We start from the raw sequence: 26,094 nt of genomic DNA on the forward strand, positions 1-26,094 counted from the left end.
CGGCGCAATATGTCATTTTCTTCCATTTTCCCCTGTCACTCGTCATACTGACACTCACTCCCTTCCTATTCATATCATCTTTCAGGCAATTAAATGTTGCTAGCCTAAAAATGTACACTTGTAGGAGCAAACAAAATTAAAGACAGTAGTAGAAAGTGCCTCTGAAAATTGTTTTTGAGAAAAAAACATTCTACTAATTATTTTACTCTTTAGTTTTTCTAAACTCAACTGTTTATTTATGCACTGTGTATACAAGTTTCCCGCTATGAGAAGCGTGAATGACCCAGTAGGTGTTCCTGCCGCCCCCGGCAGACTGGCCGCCAGTGCTCTACACTCGCGGCGCGTCTGCTGGGAACGAAAGAAAAACGTACCGAGCAACACATGCTTCTCATTGCTCTACTGTTGCACTCGTTGCTAATGACTTGGACAATTAACTTATAGAAACACATATTTTCTGGTCGGTTAACTAATAATAATTATGTGTGTGAACTGTGACGCAGAAGGCAGAAGCTTCGTAGTGCATCGTTGATTTTGTTTTGATATTGATGTGGTATTTTGAATGGCTACTAGGCGTGTCTTGCGATAATTTGTACTGTATGAAATGGTAGTTATTTACTTACTCACTACTCAACAATTGAAAATGTTGTCTATGTAATAACAAATTATGTAGTAATGCAGTGTATCTAAACATCACTTGCAGACTTGTTAACTAACTAAAGTATTAAAAAATTAATCCTAGCAAAATCAACATCAGTAGGTAGCTATTCCGTCACAATTCCTGTCGTGGCGAATTTACTACTTCTTCTACCCAAGAGCCAGCTCACAAGTACTCGATATTGTCGGCGCTGACTCCGTGTAAGTACTGGTGCGAGATCTGACGGCCGTTCTTGGCGAGCAGCACGAGGCGGGGGGTGGCGCCCCGCCAGAGAATAGGGGTGGGGGGACCAGCGGGTGGGGCGTCGATGGGGGGGAGGCTGCTGACGTAGGCCCTCAGCTCATCGCGGCTGGGGAAGGTGCGGTCACCGTACACGCCACAACCCTCAGGAATGTCCCGGACTTGCCACGCTTCTGATGTGTCGAAGTATCCGCCTTCACCCTGCAACATAGAAAAGTAATGTGTAAGCTCTAGACAAAACACTCCGTTGACTCAAATTCAATGGACGATATTGTTCTTTCTAACACGCTTAGGTATATTAATTTCACTTGTATGTAAGAAAATCTTAGAATCTTAATTTGACCTATTTCCCGGTCTTCGATTAGGATGAAACTTTACACGCTCTGAGTTCTGATGACGATACATGACTAACGTGTTTTTTAAGTTTTTTACACTATTATATTTTCAAACTGAACTTGCAGATGCTGCACCCTAATAAAGATGGAACAGGTATTCAATTTAGGTATTATTGTATAGCTTTTTGACGTGACAACGTCTTATAAATCGATGGAGCCGGCTGCACGCACGAAAAAACATGACTCATGCGGCGTTACCTCGCTCTGAGGCGTTACCTCGCTCTGAGGCGTTCCATCGCACAATCGGCCTACGCGTTCGGCAGCGTTCGACATCTGTCTCTCTCCCAATTGAGTGAGCGATGCGTCCGCGTAAACAGCTGCTTGAAAAGTGAATGTGGTGTAAATTGTTTATAGCAACGATAATTGCGACGATAAAGGTAATGATTCTTTCGATATTAAATATATGTTCAGTGATATATTGTCGAATATTCGTGCTTTCATAATTAAAATAAATAGCATCAGTCCGCTAGTGCAGCGATTGTAGGTTATGCTATAACAAAACTATAATAATAAGGTAATAGAACTATTTCACGATGAGTAAAAAATCAATTGCTTTACTATTCGATCGAAATAATTATGGACCATAGCCAGTGTTGGGCAAAATGAAATCTAACTACTGATTACTAACTACAACTACATATTGTAGTTAGTAATCAAAACTGCAAATTACATTAAATAATCGTAAAAAGTAGTTAAAAAATTTGATTACTAACTACAAATTGTAGTTGCAATCAAGATTACGAGATTACTTTTTATAACTACCTACACATTTTAAATAATCAATCGCGCGTTCATGTACTGACTTGTCGTTTGCTAGTTAAGTACAGTTACCGGCACGGAAGTCGAGCCCTGACTTTCACCTGCGCAGAAGTGATTTATTGGGTCCCTTTGGTGGTATGAAGGGAGCGCGGGGGCGGCGGTAAAGCGGTGATTGGCCCGCAGCGCATCGCGTCATAGCCGTCACTCGGGATTGGTTTTTAGCTGCGGTTGACGTACGTCAGGACGACGAAACACTTCGGGCCAATTTAATTGACACCAATTTTTATAAAATATATTTTTCTTTTCTTTTGACGTGACAACGTCTTATAAATCGATGGAGCCGGCTGCACGCACGAAAAAACATGACTCATGCGTCGTTACCTCGCTCTGAGGCGTTCCGTTTAAGGCTTGTAGGGCAAGCGAGAGCACGCAACGAGCGACAAAGAGGCACGATCGGCCTCCGCGTTCGGCAGCGTTCGACATCTGACGATCAATTTCTTATGACGTTGTCACGTTCGACTATCGTCAGTAAACCGACTTTACAGACAACCGTTTTTTTTGTAGCAGTTTCTTCAAGTTACAACAGACATGGTGTTAAATACTATGCATTTCTGTATGGGTATGGCGTACCTCAAAAGTAGACACAGCATAATGGTTCCCCCTCTTAGCGGTGACGAGGGAGACCAGCTCCCCCGCCTGGTTGACGACGGGAGTGCCGGCCACGTACAGGTTGGCGGACTCGAAGGTGGGGGCCAGCCGCCACTGAGCCAGCACGCCGTCGCTGGACACCACCAGCAGGCGCTTGCTGCGGTTGATGAACACCTGGAAAGACGTAATGTAGGTTTATGGGGATCGTTTAGTAGATACTAGCTGTTGCCCGTGACTTCGTTCGCGTGGAATAGTGACTTCCGGCAGATTTTTGGTTTGACCAATAGATGGCGCTGTATGTCGGGAATAAATTTTATTTTTGTAATAAAATCTATCCTATATACTTTCTCAACTTCCAAACTATGTCTGTACCAAATTTCATACGGTTCAGTAGTTTAGGCGTGAAGAAAAGACAGACAGACAGAGTTACTTTCGCATTTATAGTATTAGTTTGGATTTGGATATATCTAGGGGGCGGTTTTATAAATCTTTGAGAAAAATGTAGAAGAGAGAAATATTAGATAGGCCCATAAGTCACAAACAAGCTTATCTTTACAGATATTCGTTCTCAGAATCAATTCATAATTTATGCAAGATTAAACTTGTTTTGATGAACCACATAAATAAATGTACCTAATTATCCAGCTCGAACTAGGTACCTATATCCAGTTTTCAACGCTCATTCATCGGGAAGTCCCTGAGTAAATGCGTAGGTAGAGTGACACGCGCTCGTCCCAATTTTCTTAGTACTTATGCACAACATATGACGTAGGTATATGGTTTATTATAATTTTATGTCTTAGTGTAGGCATAAGTATTGTTCTGTATGATATAGTGTTTCTATGTTCCCTAGTTGCCTGAAGGAAAGCAATAAATAAATAGTATAAGCTTGTGACCCTTACCTTCTCAGCAGTATTTTCATCGATGCGTACGTAGCCGAGCTCCCCCAGCGGCGCCAGGAGTTGTTCCGTGAAGATGTCGCAGTAGTGGTGCGTCGTCTGAGACAGTTTCTCCACCTGCAAATATCATAGAAGACCTAAGAAAAGATGGATAGATTGCCTGAAAGAGGACTGAAGAAGGGACTCGGTGCCCGTATGACGAGTAACAGGGAAGAATGGAGGCGGACGACATATTGCGCTGACCCCAAATAATATTGGGAATAGGGCAGGAAGAAGAAACACATCATAGATAACACTGACTTACAGCTGTAGCATAGTCTATGATGTTTGGGTCGTCTGTGAGTTGCAACGATTTTTATAAATTGTGGAGCACGATCATGGTATGTGTTAGTCATGAATGACTCAAAGTTGCGGGGCACTACCTCCCATTACAGAAAGAGTTTCATACGGGCTTCATCATATTATGTACGTTTTCGAAACTTCATCTAGGAAACATAACAACACTCTTCGTCCTTCGTCCTTTCTACTAACAAAAAGTTTCTGGATTCTATGTCCAGGGGCTCAATACTCAGTACTCAATACTCAATACTCAATGACTTTATTGCATTCCATAATGTGTACAGGCTGGTGGGTAAAATTAAAAGAAACAATTATGGACCCTGTCGGCCACAGCAAAGTTAGTTTTTAGAGGAGAGGACGAAGAGAGCTTTTTAAATATAATAATATTGAATTAAATGTAGAAAATCTTATTATATTTAGATATTTGAGTAGGTATTATTTCTGTGTAGATTTATTTACATTTTACTTATTTATTATTTATTAAATTTATATTCGTTTATTTATATATTATTAATTTATATTATAAATATTCTATATTATGTATTAATCGTTATTAATTATTTTATTTATTTATATTTATTTATAAATTAGCTGTAGTTTTTTTTTTTTTTATTATTTATGACTCAATAGTAAGAATTTAATTAAAGGTATTGCACGGTAAGTAAGGTAAATAAATTGATATATTAAGTACTGCTTGTTTATTCCAGTTATCCTAGTTTCCCTCGTTGTATTTATCTTTGAAATATTCGTCAATTGTGTAGTAGCTTTTATCTAAGAGAAATCGTTTTAGTTTATTGGTAAATATATTATTTGATTCAGTGTTTTTTATGTATTCTGGTAATTTATTGTAGATTTTAATGGACGTAACAAACGCACTAGAGGAATGCATATTTAATCGTGAGGTTGGTAGATTGAGTCTGTTTCCATGTCTAAGTTTGTGTTTTGTTTGGATGTCTGCTCTTTTACTGTAGAATTGTGGGTGCTTCCTTACAAATTTGCAAATTTCAAATATATAGAGGCAGGGTAGTGTTTAGATGTTTAGTTTTTTGAAATGTGGTTTACATGATGCATGCATGATGATAAATGCAATACCTACGGGAATAAGACTGGTTAGAACTTAATTTACAATCTTGAGCACCGCTATTTATAAACGCCCTGTCTGTCTATACGAGTATAAGGTCTGGCAGAAGTTTCGCGAAGCATGTATACCCGTCACCATCAGTTAACGCATACTCATGGTCAGGGCGCTACATCGACTACATCCAGCTCATGTGACTGTACTTGTAGGTACAGAACAAACCATTACCTATCACTGGTCGCTATCACTTCCGTGAAATTAGTTTATCTAATGAAGGACATCATTTAACTAAGCCGATAACACTAAACAATTTGCTGACTCATCCCGGACAGACAATAGTCATGTGACTGGACTTTGACATCTTTGTTATTAATGGTCATGAGGAAACATCAGCAGGGTATGGTGCTTCAAACTCGATTATTGTAGACCTTACTGCATTTATTGATTGGGATCTGTCCATATTAACGAGAACAATTTGATGGAAAACATTTATTCCGTCAGCGACAGGCCACAAAACAAAGAGAAGAGTTAAACAAGAAATGAATAACAAAGTAATGGGAACCAGTCGAGCAACATTACAGTCTCACCGCCTCACCGGTGTGTGCACTGCGTAACGAGAGGCTACAGACTTGTTTGCGGATTTTACTTCCAATTATAGCGAAGTTAAAGGAAGGGTCATGTTTTTGTATTCAGACACGAGTCAATGAATAGGAGACGCATCAGCGCACTCGTCGCACGACGACGTTTACATAACATGTTTAGCTCATAACAAGTTCTCTAAATTGCATGCTGTTAGTGAATAATTTACCTAACAACAAATTACACAGATTGTGCGCAAAATTGGGCACAAAAATCTAAATTGAAACTATTATTATTTTGAACGTGTGGCGGCCGCGCTCAATGTCAACGGACGACAGCGGTCACAGAGATACCGATCTTCGACACAGCATTTAATTTGCAGTTGAATTCACTTTAATGTAGTGTTGGTGCGGCAATCCAGGTCGCGACATTGACGCATTGACGAGCGCCTTGAGCCACCGGACGCGATGAGGCTTACCCATGTTTCACACTTAGCTGTGGCCGCACCACGGGGTAGGTATGCTGCGGATAAGGCGCGACATTATCATCATTGTGCAAAGTAAACCTAGGTGTAAGGAAGTTACGGTTTTGAGAGAAGGAAGAGCCATTCTGCTTATGATTGAGACGATGCAAAAGGAATTAGGACAGGTCACATTTTAGTCTATATAAGCATATATTATGTCATCCCGCTGACATCTCCAATATTATTCGCTCTGCGGCATCAAGCGGTAATCAATGCTGCACGCGTCCTATGTGCGCTGCACTGCATGTCGTATGCCATATCACGTCAGAACCTATTCATACATAATAGAATAAACGTTATGTAACTACCCCGCGACATCGCCCACGTGAAGAAGTAATTACTGCTTCGCGCAGCATCACCTCATCTCTACTCCAGTTCAGATATAGGAGCTCACGTAATCGTTTGCTTAGCCTTACCATGTAATGTTAGAGGCGCCTTCAGTTCTACCGGATGCAGCTGTGTAGGTACACCCGACGCAAAAAGAGGAGTTTTATAAGTTTGACGTTCGTCTCTAACAATATAGGTGGTAGGTACCCTTGATTATAATATGGTGATGTCGTGTACATACCTATGTAAAACAAATCTACGCAGAAGAAATTCTGCTCTTCTAAATGTTTGTGCATGGGGAATGCTCAATGCTCAATCTCTTAATAATAACAAATTAGTTCATAGGCCATATTGTCAATATAACTGCACATAGATGAAAAGATCAAGTTACTTTAGTATTACGATGTCCGTCAGTCCGTCACACAGGCGGCGAAGGCTCGGGTATCAGCTATCATTTTGCAGCGCTCTGTTTACAAAACGTTACAAGTTTCGTTCCGTGTTTTTATATCTGCATCTACATTGTCAGTGAGAAACAAAACATGCCACTTGTTCTGTTGTACCTCAACTTTATATTTCAAATAATGTTGCGAATGTAAACTCACCAACTGAAAATTATTTCTGGGCCCCGATTCTCCTAAGTTAATAATGTCAAAATCGAATAGAAATCGAATCGCAATATGATCGTAATAGCAGTTTTAACCATATCGGGCATTCTGCTACTAATAAAAGACCAATCGTATTCGATTGACATTTGATTGGTGTGCGAGTGGTCTGCTATTTTGATGATTTTGGTCTATACGGTAGTTTGCTGTACAATCATTTTGCAATCGTAAATCATTTGCAGACAAAATGATTCATTATTGAATGACAGAAAAGGATAAAAAGGCTTATTTCAAAGAAAAAATAGCGGAATGCCACATACGCTTCAATCGTAATCGAGTCGGGATTGGATCTCAGTCGAATCGAGTCGAACGTCAATCGAAGGTCGCTTAAGTAAAATTAGGAGAATCGGGCCCCTGCTTATTCAACACAAGCGCCTGCAAAGTTTCTAGCCGCATTAGTACACTGTTATGATACAAGCAGGCGCTTCTATTTTGTTTTCTACTTAGCATTATTATAGCATTAGCATAAAAATAGGGTATAATAGGTATGTATAATTACCTACTCTACTACGTTTTTACCAACTTGAAAACGTTCTAGAGACAAAACAAACAGATGTGTGTACATCACGTCACGCTACCATACAAATGTTTTTCGACTATTAATTTCATGGATAAGAAGTTCTTTCGTATAAAAATATATATAAGTAATATTGCATTTATGATATATTTAAAAATAACTGAGGACTTCGAGATTGGATTCTGCACCTAACTAAACCCGAGGCAAACCAAATCATTTTTGAGCCCAACAAGTGTCAGTACTGTCAACAATACTTTTTTTTAGGATCTGTGTGGTCTGTCAAAATCAGCCAGTATAGTGTCAATGTCAGCGTCAGTCAAAGAAAACTGAAAAAGTACGTAAAAAAGTGAAAACATCAATTTCAGTTTTTCTTTTATATCCAAGTTTGTTGAATAATTTAATCGAAATGCGTTTATTAACATTTAGTTTCCTAAAGAGCTGCAAGTATAAGAAGTTCTGCAGCGTTTCTCGCAGCATCAGCACTGTGTTGCAGCCTGAAGTTTTACCAGCAGTAGGTAGGTTAACATTCAGATACATCCACTCAATCGTTTCTTGATTCGTGCACCAATTAGCGAACAAGTTTTGTACCTATATTTCTCCATTGAGTTAATTTTACCTATCTGTAGTAATTAGATAAATACTCTGACCAAAGTAGCCTGTTCTTCCAGGGTTCTCTACCTTCATACTGTAAATACTATTACATATTGAAGTAAAGTTACTTGTGCATAGGTGACCCGAACTTGGTGGAAGTGAGTCCGTCATGGAAGGAGAGCGAGGAGCCAGCTCTGCGCAGTGCGGTCTTGCGTGATATGCAGGTGTACCCTGACTTCATATCGGAGCGCGAGGAGGCCGCCCTGCTCACCGAGGTGGAACCCGTTCTCCGGAGGATGAGATACGAGTTCGACCACTGGGACAATGTTAGCAGCTGCTTACTTATTATGTACTTTAAATCTAAACAATGAAAAGCAGATGCACACTTGACTCATATTAGCCTGCGTATTTTATTAGTTGTTTTAATAAAAAAATATGTAAGTTTTCAGTCTTGCCATGATGTATTGTTTCTAAACAATGATGATGTTAATTTGAAATATTGTCACATTATATCTTTGTAGCATTACTGTTTTATTTTTAGTTTTTTACAGGTCAGCAAGTAGATAGTAGATTTGTCCATTAAATGGTTGCAGGCGATCCATGGTTTCCGCGAGACGGAGCGGCGGCAGTGGTCGCCGGAGAACTCGGTGGTGCTGGCGCGCGTGCGGGCGCTGGCGCTGGGCGGGGAGCAGGCGCAGGCGCTGCCGCACGTGCACGTGCTGGACCTGGCCGCCGCCGGCCACATCAAGCCGCACATCGACGCCGTGCGCGTCTGTATCTCTTCACTTGTCATTTCTGTCAATCATTCTTTCCAACTATCCCTAACTTCTCTTCGTAATGTCTGTGGTGCAGTTCTGCGGCGACGTGATCGCGGGGCTGTGCCTGGCGTCGAGTGCGGTGATGCAGCTCGTGCACAACGACAAGAAGCACCTCGAGCTCAACGCGCTGCTGGCACGACGTGCGCTCTATGTCATGAAGTAAGCACATTTCTTACTTAACAACCATGCCATTTATCAAGTACTAGCTGTTCCTCATCCAATTCCTGTGAGAATCGGATGAAATGTTTAAGTTTGATTTATTTCCACTTTCAATGACTAATGTAATAACCGTTTTACCTCGCAAGTGTAAAGTTGGTAACATTTGTTGTGTGCAGAGGAGTGGCGCGCTACGAGTTCACTCACGCGGTGCTGGGCGGCGAGCACAGCACGTGGCGGGGCGCTCGTCTGCCGCGCCTGCGCCGCGTGGCGCTCATCTGCCGCACGGCGCCGCGCCCGCACGACGCGCAGCCCGACGTGCAGCGCGGCGCCCTCACCGACCCCGACACGCCCACGCCTTAGCGACCCGCAACACTGCTACCTTATCCTACCAGTTGGTTGATATAGCACGGCATGTTTGTAAACATGCAATGCAACTGGTCGGCTGTACCTACAAATTGAAGTTTTCTGTGATAGCCACAGATTGCATAGGAATCCAGCAGAATGTGTAGGTTTGCTCCCCTACCTACTTAGGTATTCATGTGATATTGTCTAATGACATTGAAGTATTTTTTCACCATTATTTAGTATTATAATGTTGTTGTTATAATAAATTGTTATTGTTGAAACTTTGTTTTAATTAGCCTACAGATTACAATTTTTTTCAGTTTTTATAGAAAAAAAAAAATTTGAAGTTTTGTAGGGTAAAATAAAAGGACCTTATTATAAAAATTTATTATATTTATTTTAGAGTTTACTAAAACTATAGAAGCCATCAATGTGTAAGCATAAGCTTACAAGTTAACATGAATATATTTTATCCACATTTACATTGTAGAGGTTCACTTGAGTCCACTATATAGGTTACTAGTTTTCCCGCGGTTTCACCCGCAACCCGTGGGAGCTACTGCCCGCACCGGGATAAAATATAGCCTCCTATGTTACTCGCAGATTATATAGCTTTCTAATGGTGAAGGAATATTTAAAATCGGTCCAGGAGTTTATCCATTACAACCAAAAAACAAAGTTTTCCTGTTTATAATATTAGTATAGGTCAACATTTCATCAGGATTGTATTTATCATTCTTAGCAGGCACTTTTACCAGTATGGTTTTGTAGAAATAGTAGATATTTTACAAAGAACAGAGGAATATTGAATGAAACCATGCAGTCAAAGAGTGTGCCACGGGCAGTGGCGAGGGTCCCGCGGCGTCAGTTCAGTCCATCTGCATGAGCATGGGCTTCTGGTCGGCGTCGTCCAGCTCGTCCACCTCCAGGTACTCCACCTCGCCCTCCATGTCCTCCCCCTCCGGCGAGTCGGCGCCCTCGTCCTGCACACGCGGCACGTCAGTACACGGCAGAGCACGCGGCACGTCGTGCACGTGTGTACGTACCTGTGGCGCCGGCGCCGAGTCGCGGCCGCGGTGCACGCGCGCGTGACGCTTCATCGCCGCCACCGAGCCGAACCTGCGAACATGTTACTCATGTTTGACAAAGGCTATACACACACATTGAATGCAGGTAAAATGGCGCAGAGTACTGACGTGCGGCCGCAGTGCTCGCAGGTGGTGGTGGGCGCGGGCTCCTCGGGCGCGGGCTCGGGCTCGGGCTCGGGCAGGTCGCCGGCGTGGCACTTGCGGATGTGCGCCATGAGGTTGGTGCGCGTGGCGAAGCGCAGGATGCAGCCGTCGTAGCCGCACACGAACTGCTTGGCCTGGCGGTGGCGCAGCATGTGCGCCGACAGCAGCTCGGGCGTGTCGCACGTGCGGAAGCACTGCGCGCACACGAGCGGAGCCCGCGCGCCGCGCCCGTGCAGCGCCGCGCAGTGCGCCGCCAGCGCCGCGCGGTCCGCCAGCAGCAGCGCGCAGGCGGGGCAGCGCGGCGGGCACGCGGCCTCGTGGCGGCGCAGCTCGGCGGGCCCGGCGGCGGCGCGGCCGCACAGCTGGCAGGCCAGCGCGGCGCAGGCGCGGGCCGCGTGCTGGCGCAGCGCGGCGCGGCCCGGGAACTGCGCGCCGCACGTCCAGCAGCAGTGCGTGGCGGCGGCGGGGTGCGCGGCGGCGTGGGCGCGGAAGTCGGCGAGGCGCGGGAAGGACTGCGGGCACACGGAGCACTGGTACACGTGGTCGCCGCGGGCGTTGCGGGCACGCTGCAGCTCGGCGTCGTCGGCGGCGGCGGCGGCCGCCAGCGACTCGCGCTCCACCATGATGATGTCCTCCTCGGAGTAGGCGCCGCCCGCGCCCGCGCCGCCCACCACGATGAACACGTCGATCTTCTGAGTCAACTCATGCAACCTAATTTTAAAAACATTTACACTGGTGTTTATGCTGGTAACATTATATTGATCATAAAATAAATATGTCACTGGAAAATAACAAAACTCGTTGATCAATTTTATAGGTAGTTGACCAACTCTCTGAAAATTATAAATGGCAGTTGAAATGGACTATTTAACTATGTATTTTAGTAAGTTGATTAATTTACGACGCCTTACTGTTAAATCATCCGACAAAGGCGAGGTGTACGTTGATTGGTTAAAAGACTCATGTGCTTATGCTTATGACAAGTGCTGTCGACCAATCAGAGAAAAGTGTATTAAGTGATGGATAGTAGTGTACCGTCAAATAGTACACTGGACAACAATTGGCCCATTTGTGGATGATTTTACTTGTAGCAATATAGTTAATGGCTAGTAATAAAAGCTCCGACAAAAAAATAAGAATTGCCCTTACTCAAAATACTAAAGTTACTGACTAAAATACTGACTTTCCGACTACTTTCCTCCGAATAAAAATTACGAAACAACCGAATGAGATACTAAAGTCTTCGAAAAATAAACATCACTGTTTGTGGCTATAATACTTTTTTACCAGTATAAATTACGGTCTACTGAAAACTATGCTTTGTAATTTTTAATCTTTACTTGCCTACTAAAGCACGGTCGCCGAGCAGGAAGAATTTCGTACATTGACCTATTTACCTACTGACAGTGGTCACAAACATTTTTTGTCGTGTACTAGTAAAAAATATAGGATTTTTATATGTACCTACCTTGAATAACGGAAAAATGGCAAATAAATATTTTTTTTGAATTCTATTCTATTTTTATTCTATTCTATGACAGTTTTTGGTAATAGGTAATATAATTAGGTATTTTAGATTTGATGTTAATAAATAAAATCATTTTAAAAATAAACATTTATTATTTATTAATCAGAATCAGATTCCGTGGTATCAGAGCTGCTGCTTTCCTCAGACGACGTTTCACCTGTTACATTGATGATAAAAGAATCAATAGTTTTGTCGATATTATTGTCTAAACCACCTAATTTTATTTCCTCCTTTTTTACGTGGCTTATACAGTTTTTCCATTTTTCCGGTGTAATGTTTTTCAACGCCTCTTGGAGCAGTTTTTTTACGTCTACCATCTTAAATGTGGTATTATTTCTTGCCACGTAGCCCTTCACGTCTGCCCACACCAATTCAATAGGGTTCAACTCACAGTTGTATGGAGGTAATCTTAATACTTCCACACCAACTTCTTTCGCCATTTCATCTATAACGTACGATTGGTACTCTGTTTTTACACCTTTCACCTTTTCCAATAACTGAACATTGGTTTCTTTTGGTTCATAAGTAATCTTCTTAGATGTGAGCCATTTTTTAATATTTGTTTTATTCCAACTTGTGACGGGGGTTTCTCCTTTCGCCTTGAGTGGTAGCTCGCATTATCCATCACAACCACCGCGTTCGGCTCAAGTCTTGGCAACATTTCTTTGAACCAATTTTCGAATTTGGCGGCGTTCATTGATTCGTGATAATCGCCTGTACCTAAAAATTAAATACAAATACAAATGTGTTTATTTCCACAAAAAATAACCTACATTAAAGCATAAAATAATACACGTTTACATAAAGGTATAGGCAAAGCCTATTGCTAACCTTTGCATTCAAAAACCAATTCTGATTCCGGCACGAATCCTTCTTCGCCTCCAATATGCAGAATAATTAAGCGGTTGCCTTTAGACGTAGGATTCTTAGCGCCCGTCGACAGACCCTCTAAAAAGGCTTGTTTGCGTGACTTCACTGTAGTGTCTTCCCACACTTTGCCGACAGTGTGCCCTGAAAATATATTTTTTGTTTTATTATATGTTTAACCGTCAAATCCGTAGCGGACCCCAATCGGGGTCTGAACATCAATGTCACCGTAAGCTCGGTTTAGACCCCAATTGGGGTCTGCGAATCAGTCATACACTTTCCTAATTATTTACGCTCATATTTATTTTCTTTCCAATCAAACCACATTTGTGAGTACTAAATAAAATAACTAAATAAATTTAAATTATTATTACGCATTCAAACCTTTCATATTTAGCATCCCGTTAGAAATATACCTTTTTAAAATCCAATCGTAATTACCGCGAATTCTGATCGAACTCGCCATGTTTGTTTACATTAGTTGTTTTTTTAAATTTGAAGACGCATAGACAAGATGGCGACGGTGATAGAAGTTTTGCATCGAATGATCCGATTCGTTAAAATAAAGAATCGATTTAATAATTTTATATTATTTGATATTATAATATTACTAAATTGCACTTTTGTATACTTACCATAATCTGAAAATAAATTAGGAAAAGTAAAATGACTTAATTTATTTTGAAAAAAAATGCTAGAAAATCAGTGGTAGAAAATACGTTGTAGCCGGAATAAAAAAAATCTTCGGTTTTTAGGGTTTCTGAAGACGGCAAATGAAGACTTATTCTTCGGGTGTTTTATGTGCAGGATTCCTGTAGATCTGCCAAACTTAATGGCGATTCGTTACTTCCAACTTTTTAACTGAGCGGCAAAGCTATTTGACGAGAGCCGTAGTTAGGTGTAGTTATCGTAAAATTTTATGACGATTTTATTGTTTGAAGGGGCAAATAGTTCGCTGTTCATCGAAAGCTGGTCCAAGATGGAAAGATGGCCGCCGCCGACTTATTTTTAACCGACTTCCCAAAAAGCGGAGGTTCTCAATTCGACCGTTTTTTTTTGTATGTTTGTTACGCGATTACTCAGCCATTTATTTATCGATTTTGATGATTCTTTTTTTGTTTGATAGCGTGTACTTCCGAGGTGGTCCCATTATCATTAGGTCAGGATCTGATGATGGAACCTTGAGAAATCGAGGGCGACTTTCGAAAGTTGCAGAAATACATAGGTTGAAATCTTATCACTCAGGTGTTTGCCTGGTAGCACTATTCAACAGTGAAGGCTTTGAGCTGACCTGATGATGGAGACCAGTGAAGGTCGAGGGAACTCGACAACTGAATATTTAAACTTTCTCGTGTTTGTGCTTATATTATTCGTATTTACGAGGCCTCTGCAACAGTGAAGGAGATGGAGACGAGAGAAGTACGGTTGTCGAGTTCCCTCGACCTTCTCTGGTCTCCATCATCAGGTCAGCTCCAAACCTTTACTGTCTCATAGTGTTATCAGATATACATCTGAGTGTCAAGTTATAACCTTATCTATGCTTACAATTTTCGAGAGCTGCCCTCGATTTCTCAAGGTTTCCATCATCAGATCCTGGACCTAATAACAAATATGGGGAATATACCCTTTCGACCAAAAACAAACATCCAAATTGAGAACCACCTCCTTTTTGGGATTCGGTTAAAAATATTTGGTGACTTTAAAATCAATCAATTATTATGTCTCTAACCGACCACGGGACTACAGTCCCGGATTTTTGGAAGGCGAACGTGGGGCAACTTTAATGAAATGGTGACACAAAACCGACGATTATCCCTGTATACACTATAGAAATGTACCCAAGGACAATGCCCGGTTCTGTGCTAAACTATTGCTAACTATGGATGAAAACTACTTGGGCTATTGTGATGGGATGCTAGTGGACTAGGAATGGGGAAACTACGGGAACTATGGCACCTGCCGATAACAATGTAATAAATACACGTAAAAATGGCAGGTGGAGACTCGCCAACTCACTTACTGGGCCCCCGGGAATCAGTCGCTAAATCGCAACAAGAGGGCAACAGGTACATGAGCGGCTGAAGGGTGAGGATACCTCGGCGGACTTTAAACGCAGATCACGCGCTCCCTGTGGGTCCAGCATCACCGGCCCACTCGCCACTTACCACGAGACCCCTACCCTCCGAGCGGGCTGCTAACCCTACTCTAGCGACTCCACTCTGACCGGCCGGTGAAGGCAAGCCAAGAGGCGGGAGACCTATCCCCCGTCATGCTTCACTCCGGCAAGCCGGAGATGGGGGACAGTATACTCTCCCTGGAGCACTCGGATATATAGCCCCGCGGGGTCGCTACTCCCCGTCATCCGCCTCAGATGCCCTGCGGGGCAAATCAATCAATTATTATTATTGTTTCTCATCATCAAATAAGTACATACCTTTGGTAGTTACAAATTGCATTATATTTCAGAACACCCGCATACCCTCCGCCGAAACAAAAATGTTAGAATTGTTGAGAAATAATATAAGAATAAATTAAAATTCCGTAATAGGTAATAAAAATTCAATTAAAGTTAAAAATTATTACGAATGACGCAACACCAAAATAAATAATACATATAAAAATTTAATGCTAAAAACTTAAATATCTTTTTTCTTAACAAAAACAAATTGAACCTATAATTTAAAATTAATAAATAAAATTGAAATAAGTTGCTATTAAAAAATAGGTATATATAAAATTGGTATTCGATTATTTATAATAAATTTCCGATTTTGGTATCGAATGCACACCGCTGATTGAAAAAAAAAAAATACTCCATTCCAAACTCTACTTGTCTGTGACTTGACTGATCTTGTAAATTGTTCATTTTTATTGTGTATTTTATGTGCTGATTTTTTAGTTATTGAACATAAATAAGTGCACGAAATGTATTGCAACGGATTGAAAATGTTATAAATATGACGTTTGTGTTGTGTTTGAGAAAGTGATGCGATTACTTATTGGTAAGTTTTCACCAAATTTGAAATGCCTAACTTTTCGATAGACTTAAAAACACCGTAATTATTATCTTTTTCTGAATTAACTGACCCCATTTGACCTTTGCACGTTGTTGTCAAATAAGTGAGCTCTAAAGTTATAGTTAAAATACTTCTGATCAGGCATTACGGACTTAGAATTCATGTGTTGAAAGTTAGTACAAATTTTTGACTTCCATGTCGCGATTCAAAATATCCCGCCGAATCAACGGTAAAGTCATATGTCAAAATCTTGTCGAGCAGAGGGGTTAAATTGAATAGAAAAAATAAATACAATTTTAAAAAAATAAGAAATATGTAGTATAGTTTTTAAACTAATGAAATCGCGGGTTAAATGTAAATCAAATATATAGTCTTACCTGCATTCACCCAAGTTTCATCCAAGTAATATATTGGTCGTCCTTGCTCTCGAAAAGTTTTCATGTTTTTCAAATATTTTATACGCCACAATGCTATGTCATCTCTATCGATTAACGCATTATTTCTCCTTCGTTTGACATATTTAAATTTCAAATGTTTTAGAAGTTTTTTCAGCGATGTCAGGCCCATGCTTGGTAGGGATTCATCGGTATTTACTACCTGTAATACCTTTTTTGCTGTAGGTAACTCTCCTTTTAAATAAAAGCTATGCACAATTTTTCTAGTGCACGACTTGTCGAAATCATCTATCTTTTCAATAATTGACATGCGTTTTTTGGTGCTGCAGCTGGCTTGACAGTTTCCGTTTTAGTGTATTCGTTTAGAATACGGTACACCGCCGATTTCGAAATGCCTAAAATATCGGCCGTTTTATCTTTCATCTCCTGTTTTGAAGGATATTTATCAGCAGGCCAAGATTCTTTTACGTATTTAAAGACGTTGATAATCATCAACTTCTCACTTTCACTAAAGTGCGACATTTTTCGCTTCTTCCGCGGAGAAACAAAGTCTTTGAATGGACGCGAGGTAGACGGCCCCGGTTCCATTTTCAAAAAAACTTAACAATGTAGAACCGACTAACAAGAAAACTAAATAACGATAACTTAACAGTAATTTAACAAGAAAACAAAACAAAACACAAACGTCTGCAGAAACTATTTCACTACGAACAAATTGACCGATCACTAGCGCATCACGTTATGGAATGTCATCCGTTAAATTTTGATTTTTGAACAACAGATAAAGCGTCGAGTGGGCGTTATAGGCTTGACTCAAGGTAAAAAAAATGCTAGCATACAAATATAAACCTTACGAAAGCACACAAAAGGTTTGTAATTCCTGTTGCCCGCGGTCGACGCTACCGTGTGAGCGGGATGCAACTTATTCACGCGTGAGAGAGGGAGACAGGTAGAACCAGGGCAATGTACGAAATTCTTCCTGCTCGGCGACCGTGCTTTATCTATACATATAATAAATCTGTAACAAAACTGTGTCTGTACATTGAATATATTAAAAAAATAATAATTGGGTGGGGTTTAGAAACAATAATGGAGCACAAATCCAAAAAAAAAATTCTGTCTGTTTGTCTGTATGTCTGTTTGGTTGTACACGCTAATCTTCCGAACTACTGAACGGATTTCAATGATTCTTTCTTTGTTGTATCAGTATTAGGCCTGGTCAACATATAGGCTATAATTTATCTTCGAAACTTGAAGACCTGATGCAGAACTCCAACAGACCAACAAAACTATAAGAGATACAAAAATGGTGCCATGGCAAAAATTGTTTCATGTGATTGAGCATTTTCAGCTGAGATAATAAATTTTAAGATCTGGAACACCTGATGTGGAACCCCAAGAGCCCAGCTTCTCTGTACCATATACAGGTATGACGTTTTAGCAAAAGTTGTTCAATTTGATAAGCACTTTCTATTGACGTATAAACATCGAAGATCTAAAACACCTGATGTGGAACTTCAAGAGCAATACTACACTTGAAATGTATAGAAATAAATGTTATGAAATAGGTATGGTGAATCAAAAAAAGTAATTAGTCCGTCTTTTAGATAACCTTAAAATAATGGACACGTATTTTTTCTTTTCTCCTTCTCACAAACAAATAATAACGAAGATATAACACGCTTGAATTTTGTGTTAAGTCACTGCTTAGTACAAATTTTACATAACTAGACGTGGCGTCTGTTGCGTTATATCTCATTATTATTTTGTATGTCTCTTCCAGACCTCGGGACTACAGAGTTCCGAATTTTTGGGAGGCAAACGTGGGGCCGAAGCCAACACGCTGAAGCCCTTTTGAGACAACTTTAATGAAATGGTGACACAAAACCGACAATTATCCCTTTATATCCCTTCCCTTTATTTATTTTTCTTTTGCATGCCGTAAGGTAGAATGTGTTGGAACTGTGCATAAAGGACAATGGGCACAAATATATGGGACCTGGTATACCCCACCAATAGGAATGTCATATATATCATTGGATAGGCCTTTTTATGTAGGACAAGATTTACTATAACAGCTTTGCTGAAATGTTTGTCCGTTCTGAGATATAGATCAAAAACTGTGCTAAAGTTAGAACTAAGTAATCTATTGATACCTCAAGTTTTTAAAGGAAAATCTAAGTACTAATAACTTTAAGTCTTGTAAGTACTACTGTGCCCGTTAGGATCCATAATTGTTACTATTATGTAGCATTTCAACCTTTTATTGTACCAACTGGATGTTGGGCGTAGTGAGAAACCGCACCAATAGGAAAGTCATACATATCATTGGATAGGTCTTTTTAACTGGAACAACATTTACTATGACAGCTTTGTTCTATTGTTCTTCCGTTCTGAGATATAGATTACAAACAATCTTAAAACTGATGCTAATCAATACTGTAATCTGATTTTCTTTCATACAAGACTTACACTTAGTAGTTCTTAGATTTTCCTTTAAAAACTTGAGTTATCAATAGATTACTTAGTTCTAACTTTTGCACAGTTTTTGATCTATATCTCAGAACGGACAAACATTTCAGCAAAGCTGTCATAGTAAATATTGTTCTACATAAAAAGGCCTATCCAATGATATATATGACATTGCTATTGGTGGGGTATACCAATCTGCCCATTGTCCTTTAACATCTCATTTTGTACCCATATTCGCTGCAAAATAAACGATTTGTTTTGATTTGATTTATACACTATAGAAATGAACTCAAGGACAATCCCCGGTGGACGTCGTTAAAAAAGACAATCCCCGGTTCTGTGCTAAACTATTGCTAACTATGGAGGAAAACTAATTGGGCTATTGTGATGGGATGTTAGTGGATGACAATGTATTAGCTAATGTAAAAATGGCAGGTGGAGACTCGCCACCTCACTTACTGGGCCCCCGGGAACCAGTCACTGAATAGCAACAAGAGGGCAACAGGGACATGAGCGGCTGAAGGGTGAGGATACCTCGGCGGACTTTAAACGCAGATTACGCGCTCCCTGTGCTTCCCATGAGGCACCTACCCTCCGAGCAGGGCTACTAATCCTGCTCCACTCTGGACGGCCAAGCCAAGCCAGAGGCGTGAGGCCTACCCCCGTCATGGTTCACTCCGACCGGCCGGAGATGGGGGGACAGTATACTCTCCCTGGAGAACTCAGTATATATAGCCCCGCGGGGTCGCTACTCCCCGTCATCAGCCTCAGATGTCCTGCGGTGCCTATATCTCATTATTATTGTCGTTATTATCTCAAGAGCCTTTGTCCCAATTATGTTAGGGTCGACTTCCAGTCACGATGCAATTGAGTACCAGTGTTTTACAAGGAGCGACTGCCTATCTGACCTCCATAACCCGGTTACCCGCTCAACCCAACACCCCTTGGTAAGACTCACTACCCATAACGACTGCCAAGAATGTTCAATGATAGCCGGAACCTACAGCTTAACATCCCCTCCAAATAACGGTCATTGGTATCCAAAATATACGTAGAAAGTACATACGAACTTAGAAAAGTTGCATTGGCAGGCACTTGCCAGACCTGGAATCAAAGACGCACGCTCATACTTGAGAGATTGGTTCTCTACCCACTAAACCACCACGACTTCCACTAAGTCACCACGACTTTGTCATCTATTTAATGTTTTTTTAGGTAATAATACGTGTGATATTTTTGCCCCACACAACTTAAATGCGGACTAATTAGAATCACTACTTTTATCCCTATGGTCGCGTCTATTGCGGTTCAGTTCTCAGGGTTTTGTTTAGTCTGCTGTGCTTTTGCCGTTAAAGTACAAAAATTTAATATATGTAACACCTTTATAACATATGTTTTTAACAAATAAATTTATCTTTATCTTTATGGAACGTTTCTAATGGTTATGCGTATTCCGTTGTTTTCAAGTCAACGGGCCCTTAAAATTCAATATGAGACTATTCAGATCTTTGATTTTGCTGACCCCGTAGTCGCTGGCATAAGGGACAGGATCCCCGTACGAAGTCGCGGGCAGAAGCTAGTTAATTCATAAATTACCTTCCATATTTCATAGACTTAGCCATTTTAACTATAACATTATACTGAAAATATTATTCTCAGTGGTTAAACAATACTTTAAAAAATATAAAAATGTACTTGTAATAATAACTTTTACTTGAGGTCGAGGCTTTTTAAATGCAAAGACGCTCGACAACCGCGAGGTGTGCAGTCTCAGAGAATATTTTCTTAAAAGCGACGTGGGTATGCACCGTGATGTGGTAGCAGTGGACAGAGGACTCACCCCGCTATCGTTGGCAAATGAGAACTGGCGCAAACCTGTGGTATTAACTACCCATGATCGCAAGGAGGTATGGCACAGCAAACAGCTACACGGACGCTTCTTCGGGGCTCTTCATGGCCCCGATGTAGACTTCAAAGCGTCCGTATCTTGGCTATGCTTCGGTGACTTATTTGGAGAAACCGAAGGGTTTGTATGTGCAATTATGGACGAAGTTATCCTTACGAATAACTACCGGAGATATATCATGAGAGACGGGACGGTTGACATATGTCGGGCATGTCACCATCCGGGTGAGTCTATCAGACATATTATTTCTGGTTGTTCTCGTTTGGCTAACGGTGAATATTTGCACAGACATAACCAAGTGGCCAAGATCATCCACCAGCAGCTTGCTCTGCAGTAAAAACTTGTAGATCTTGAGGTACCGTACTACAAGTATGCGCACGACCCAGTTCTCGAAAACGACCATATCACGTTGTACTGGGATCGATCTATCATCACTGACAGGACTATTGCAGCCAATAAGCCTGATATAGTGGTGATAGATCGATTAGCGCGCCGCGCGATGATAGTCGATGTTGCCGTCCCGCATGACGATAACCTCGTGAAAGCTGAGAAAGAGAAACAAATAAAGTATCTTGACTTAGCGCACGAGGTTGTCGCCATGTGGAATGTCGACACGGCTATCATTGTGCCGATTGTCGTTACGGCCAATGGTCTAATAGCCAAGAGCCTCGACCAACACCTCAGGAGGCTCTCGTTAGGCGGCTGGATCAAGGGACTGATTCAGAAGGCAGAACTCCTTGATACGGCGCGTATTGTGAGGAGGTTTCTGTCTCTGGGACCCTAACCACCGGTACCTTGGACCCTGTGCCCGATATCGGTGGCAACCTATTTTTTATATTTTTAAATGTTTTTTATTTTTATATTTAATATTTAAAAATGTAAAATCTATGTTCAAAAATAAATAAATGACAAGAAAAACTTTTACTTGCTTCATATATCATGAATTTTACTTACCACGGGTATGCTTCGATATCGGTACTTATTTCAGGTTAAGGAAAAAGTTAGAATTAAAGTAGTATTTACGCTTTAATCTAAAACCAAGTAGATTTTGGTTTCCTAGAATATTTTTAACCGACTTCCCAAAAAGGAGGAGGTTCTCAATTCGGCCGGTATGTTTTTTTTTCTATGTATGTACCTACATCGATTACGCCGAGGTTTATAGACCGATTTACGTGATTCTTTTTTGTTCGAAGCGAAATAGCTGCCAGTTGGTCCCATAGTCATCAGATCAGGACCTGATGATGGAAACCCTGAAAAATCAAAGGCAACCTGCAACCTTCAACCTCAACAATAGAAATTATAACAGTTCATGTAAGTTGTAAAAATATGATTATTTTGTCAAAAACTCTGTTGTCCGTAACTTAGTAATTTTGTCAGAAGTTCAGTATTCTAGTCGGAACTTTAGTTTTATTACTCGAAGATAGTTTTTTTTTTTAGGAGAAAAAGTTATTTGAACCTGCTCATATTTGTAGTTAAAATTGATATTTTTGGTTGTTTATGTTTTGGATTTTTTGTCGGTAATTCATTATAATGCTGGTAAATAAGAATAATAGTCGGCCATAGATCGCAGGAGCTTAATTTGTTTTTCGGAACCATTATTATTATCCATAGTTAATTATGAAATTACGGCTAGGTACCGTATGTTGACCAATTAGCTAAAATTCAATGCGTTAGATGGTACATTTCAACTGCAGTTTATTATTTTCCCAGAATTGATCAACTACCTAGAAAATTGATCAACTTACGAGTCCTGTTATTTTCCGGTGAAAGATACATAAATTAAAACAAGCAGACAACACTTTTATATTATAAGTGTTGCAATTTACAAAGAGTTGTGAATCTGGGAAACCATTATTTACATACTAGCCATTTTCCTATGTTTTTACATGCATCCTATGGGAACTGCTGCCCATATTGGGATAAAATAGCCTAGTTTACTCAGGAAGAATGTAACTTTCTAACAATAAAATAATTTTTCAAATTAGTTACACATATTTTGGATAGAAATGAAACACAAAGACCTTCTTCTCAGTGCCCTGATCTTCTCACTGAGTGGTGGAACTCCTCGGGAGGAGAGTGCTGTGCTGAACTCATAGGACTCCATGGTGCGCCTGATGCAGCTGCCACACAGACGTCCTTCAGGCACCACCTGCCAGCAAGTACACAGTACCGACATGACACTTCTACAGTTCTTAACTAACCGAGTCCAGTACTGTCATTTACTAAAGCTAATGAACTGATTTAGTTTAACATGATTGGTTTTTAAGGAATACTTGTGAAAGGTATCATGATCATTCATTCTTAGGTTCCACAAGTCTTCCTCCATGGTTTTATAAATGACTATGGAAGAGAGAAGTATGATCAGTGGGTTATATTAGGGATGTTATTGACAGCACCTATTCATTTAAGGTATATGTGTTTAGTTGCTAATCAAGACAAACGGAACACTTTAAGTGGTTCTGTAAGTGAAAGCTCCATAGTTAACCAATACAATTTTGTACAGGACACTGGTTCCCGCCAACACTATACTTAGGTTATGAAAAAGTTATGTCTGTCTGATGCTTCAAGTTAGTTTTTATACCGTACCTTGCTGGAGTTGAGGTGCACTAACATGGTGCGCAGCGGCACCTGCATGGGCGGAGCGCCCGCGTCGTGCTCCTCGGGTGAGAGCAGCTCGCCGCCGCCGCCGCATACACAACACGTCTCCATCTCTACCTCCAACTTCATCACTTCGGCCGCCATATTTTAAGACATAAAACTTTACTGAACTGTCGCATGCAATGTTTATTAACCGAGATTTAAATTGGTTTTAATTCCTTATTAAGAATACAGAACAGAAAAAAACGGGTCAAAAACAACACCGCAGCTTCGGTTTTGATTTTTGACAGTTTTCTTGTTTGACAATAATTGACAAACGCGTCACGTCAACAATTTCATAGACAATTTGACTATATTTCAAACATTCTTGATTTTTGTTTATGTGTTCTAGACCAGCTTTTTTTTCTAAACTTTTCAAAATCCTTCTGGATTCCTGATTATAAAATTTTATGAACAGTTGGATGAGTACGTGGGCTTAGCGAATGATATTTATATGTTTCTTTTTTATGATTTGGCAGTTGACAAATGGTCATAAACAAATGAAAATCTTAAAAGCTATAAACGTTCAATAACTGTTGTCTATGGTTATGTTTTGATTGTTTATGCTGTTTTGGGGGTTATTTTTCGTAAACGAAATAAAATCCATTTTCATCTCGCATAATTTGAACTTATAGTGATCATTTTCAAGTGGTAGTGCTATTAAAACCTTGAAGATGTCGATTGGCGTTCCAATTAAAGTACTACACGAAGCGGAAGGCCATGTAGTGACCTGTGAAACGAACACCGGCGAAGTATATCGCGGGAAGCTTATTGAGGCTGAAGATAACATGAATTGCCAAATGACGCTCGTCACCGTGACGTATCGGGACGGGCGCGTAGCCCAGCTGGAGAATGTGTACATAAGGGGATCAAAGATCAGGTTCCTTATATTACCGGACATGTTAAAAAATGCGCCTATGTTTAAACGTCAAGGGAATAAGCCGACCGCAGGACGCGGCAAGAGTGCGATATTACGAGCACAGGGTTAGTATTATTTCATTAACGCGTATGTAAAGACCGTCTCAGTATCAATACCACTTGTTTGATAACAAAACATTTCTCTGTTGCTATGTGAAGTGATTGGCCTCTAGTGAGCTGATACTTCTACAATCCACAGTGACTACTGACTTTTCAAATCTATGTATGAATGAACAAAGTCAGCAATTTACTATTATTTTCTTGATTTCAACTAAACAACCAACTGTATCTGACTAAAATCAACATTAAAGTACTAGATTTTAGCAGTGACTCTTCTAAATGAGAAAATATAGATATTTATACAAACTTGATGTCTACAATCTTCAAATAGGTAACAATAAATGTTTACAAATGACAAGTGAAATAACTACTCTTTCTAAGTCTGAAGTCAGCCCTTTGGTCACGTTGGTTCACCCTCACCGCTGCTAACCCTCAGCGGGAAGGGTCATTAGATGATTTTTGATGTTGTTAAAAAAAAGCATTTTGGTCACAAGTTTACTCCACTAAGCACTTGCTAATAATGTAATGTCTTAATGTTCTGTGGGCACTTGGGCCCCATGGTCCTAAGGTTTCAACCCTAAATGGCTCAAATTGCTAGTGAGGTTTACTTACATCTTTGTGCCTTTTGTGGTTTTCTTTGGCTGCAGCCATTGATTTGAAAGTTTAACATACTGACTTACCATTTTTTTTAACGACGTCAAAAATCATCAAATGACCCCTCCCGTTGTGAGTTAGCAGCGGTGAGGGTGTGTCAGACTCTTACTGACTAAAAACCGTCGTAGGCCTTTTATGTACCAGGGCCGAGGTAACTCTTTCGAACAATCCCGCAGCCCCGGCAGAATACTGACTTACCCTGGCATTTATAATATTAATAAGGATTGTTGTGCAAAGACTAGTCTGAAAGCATAACCAAGACTGAAAATAAATTTTATTGTTGTATGATAGTTGAATGTTATTAATAATGTTGATGTGTATTCCAGCTGCCGGGCGAGGCCGGGCGGGCGGCCGAGGGGGAGGGCACCGGGGCGGCTGGCAGGGCGGGTCGGGACCATCGCGACGCTAGCCTACCACACCCGTGATAACATCTGTCTAGTTATAATATATAATAAGTAGGCTACTCTAAGATATCATTATTTTTAAGTTCTAACCAATGTACACACTTTCAAGTGGCATTGCCAAACTAGCTTCATAAATCCAAACTGTGGCCCTGTTCACTACTGTATAATTTGTGATGTTCAATTTGTGGTCATACTTTCACAGAAAGGTTAGTTTCATCCAAGTTAGTAGATAAAAACCCAGAATTGATCAGTGTTGGTTTTGGATCAGCATGCCAAATAATGGCGATATTTTATTAGTCAAATATGACTCGAGAGTATACCAATGTGGTTTTGGTAGCAAGTATGTCTTGTAAATGTGTGACAATTTTGTGATCAGACCAGTGTGTGTAAGATATGGAATAAACTCTTATAAAGTAATATTCTTATTTATTTTACGGGTTGTCAGAGACTAGATGCTCTGACAAGTAGTA

At 40.5% G+C, this 26,094-nt stretch overlaps 4 protein-coding genes across 5 annotated transcripts; 2 read left to right on the forward strand and 2 right to left on the reverse strand.

Annotated features, from left to right (window-relative positions):
* Positions 1-219: 219 nt before the first annotated feature.
* LOC124639608 (poxin-like) lies at positions 220-3,722 on the reverse strand (the record flags this gene model as incomplete). The annotated part of the gene is made up of 3 exons (XM_047177050.1): positions 220-1,096; positions 2,680-2,871; positions 3,600-3,722. Coding segments are annotated over 3 exons (591 nt in total), but the record flags the coding sequence as incomplete, so codon positions are not given.
* A 3,933-nt stretch (positions 3,723-7,655) lies between these two features.
* LOC124639411 (alpha-ketoglutarate-dependent dioxygenase alkB homolog 7, mitochondrial-like) lies at positions 7,656-9,815 on the forward strand. The gene is made up of 5 exons (XM_047176760.1): positions 7,656-8,136; positions 8,351-8,538; positions 8,806-8,982; positions 9,065-9,189; positions 9,366-9,815. Exons 1-5 carry the CDS (start codon positions 8,028-8,030, stop codon positions 9,547-9,549), a joined length of 783 nt encoding a protein of 260 aa, XP_047032716.1. The 5' UTR covers positions 7,656-8,027; the 3' UTR covers positions 9,550-9,815.
* A 94-nt stretch (positions 9,816-9,909) lies between these two features.
* Positions 9,910-23,891, reverse strand: LOC124639410 (zinc finger protein 668-like). 2 transcript variants are annotated; one of them, XM_047176759.1, is made up of 5 exons: positions 23,538-23,889; positions 22,973-23,100; positions 10,731-11,477; positions 10,581-10,653; positions 9,910-10,517 (listed from the first exon to the last, which is right to left on the reverse strand). In XM_047176759.1, the coding sequence occupies exons 1-5, from the start codon at positions 23,691-23,693 to the stop codon at positions 10,404-10,406; spliced, it is 1,218 nt and encodes a 405-aa protein (XP_047032715.1). In that variant the 5' UTR covers positions 23,694-23,889; the 3' UTR covers positions 9,910-10,403. The 2 variants fall into 2 exon arrangements, with proteins under 2 accessions (XP_047032715.1, XP_047032714.1); XM_047176758.1 differs by having other exon boundaries at positions 9,910-10,653; positions 23,538-23,891.
* Positions 23,892-24,113: 222 nt separating this feature from the next.
* LOC124639412 (small nuclear ribonucleoprotein Sm D3-like) lies at positions 24,114-26,041 on the forward strand. The gene is made up of 2 exons (XM_047176761.1): positions 24,114-24,572; positions 25,547-26,041. Exons 1-2 carry the CDS (start codon positions 24,263-24,265, stop codon positions 25,627-25,629), a joined length of 393 nt encoding a protein of 130 aa, XP_047032717.1. The 5' UTR covers positions 24,114-24,262; the 3' UTR covers positions 25,630-26,041.
* The last annotated feature ends 53 nt before the right edge of the window (positions 26,042-26,094 follow it).

The sequence above is a fragment of the Helicoverpa zea genome, chromosome 19, assembly GCF_022581195.2.
Source record: "Helicoverpa zea isolate HzStark_Cry1AcR chromosome 19, ilHelZeax1.1, whole genome shotgun sequence".
Taxonomy (NCBI): domain Eukaryota; kingdom Metazoa; phylum Arthropoda; class Insecta; order Lepidoptera; family Noctuidae; genus Helicoverpa; species Helicoverpa zea.

Coding starts and splice junctions, on each gene's coding strand:
- LOC124639411 (XM_047176760.1), top strand. CDS start 8,028: ATGCGTTTATTAACATTTAGTTTCCTAAAGAGCTGCAAGTATAAGAAG. Junction 8,539..8,805: donor AGTTCGACCACTGGGACAAT/GTTAGCAGCTGC, acceptor AAATGGTTGCAG/GCGATCCATGGTTTCCGCGA. Junction 8,983..9,064: donor CGCACATCGACGCCGTGCGC/GTCTGTATCTCT, acceptor TCTGTGGTGCAG/TTCTGCGGCGACGTGATCGC.
- LOC124639410 (XM_047176758.1), bottom strand. CDS start 23,693: ATGGCGGCCGAAGTGATGAAGTTGGAGGTAGAGATGGAGACGTGTTGT. Junction 23,101..23,537: donor TGCACCTCAACTCCAGCAAG/GTACGGTATAAA, acceptor ACTTGCTGGCAG/GTGGTGCCTGAAGGACGTCT. Junction 10,654..10,730: donor TGCGAGCACTGCGGCCGCAC/GTCAGTACTCTG, acceptor ACATGTTCGCAG/GTTCGGCTCGGTGGCGGCGA.
- LOC124639412 (XM_047176761.1), top strand. CDS start 24,263: ATGTCGATTGGCGTTCCAATTAAAGTACTACACGAAGCGGAAGGCCAT. Junction 24,573..25,546: donor TGCGATATTACGAGCACAGG/GTTAGTATTATT, acceptor TGTGTATTCCAG/CTGCCGGGCGAGGCCGGGCG.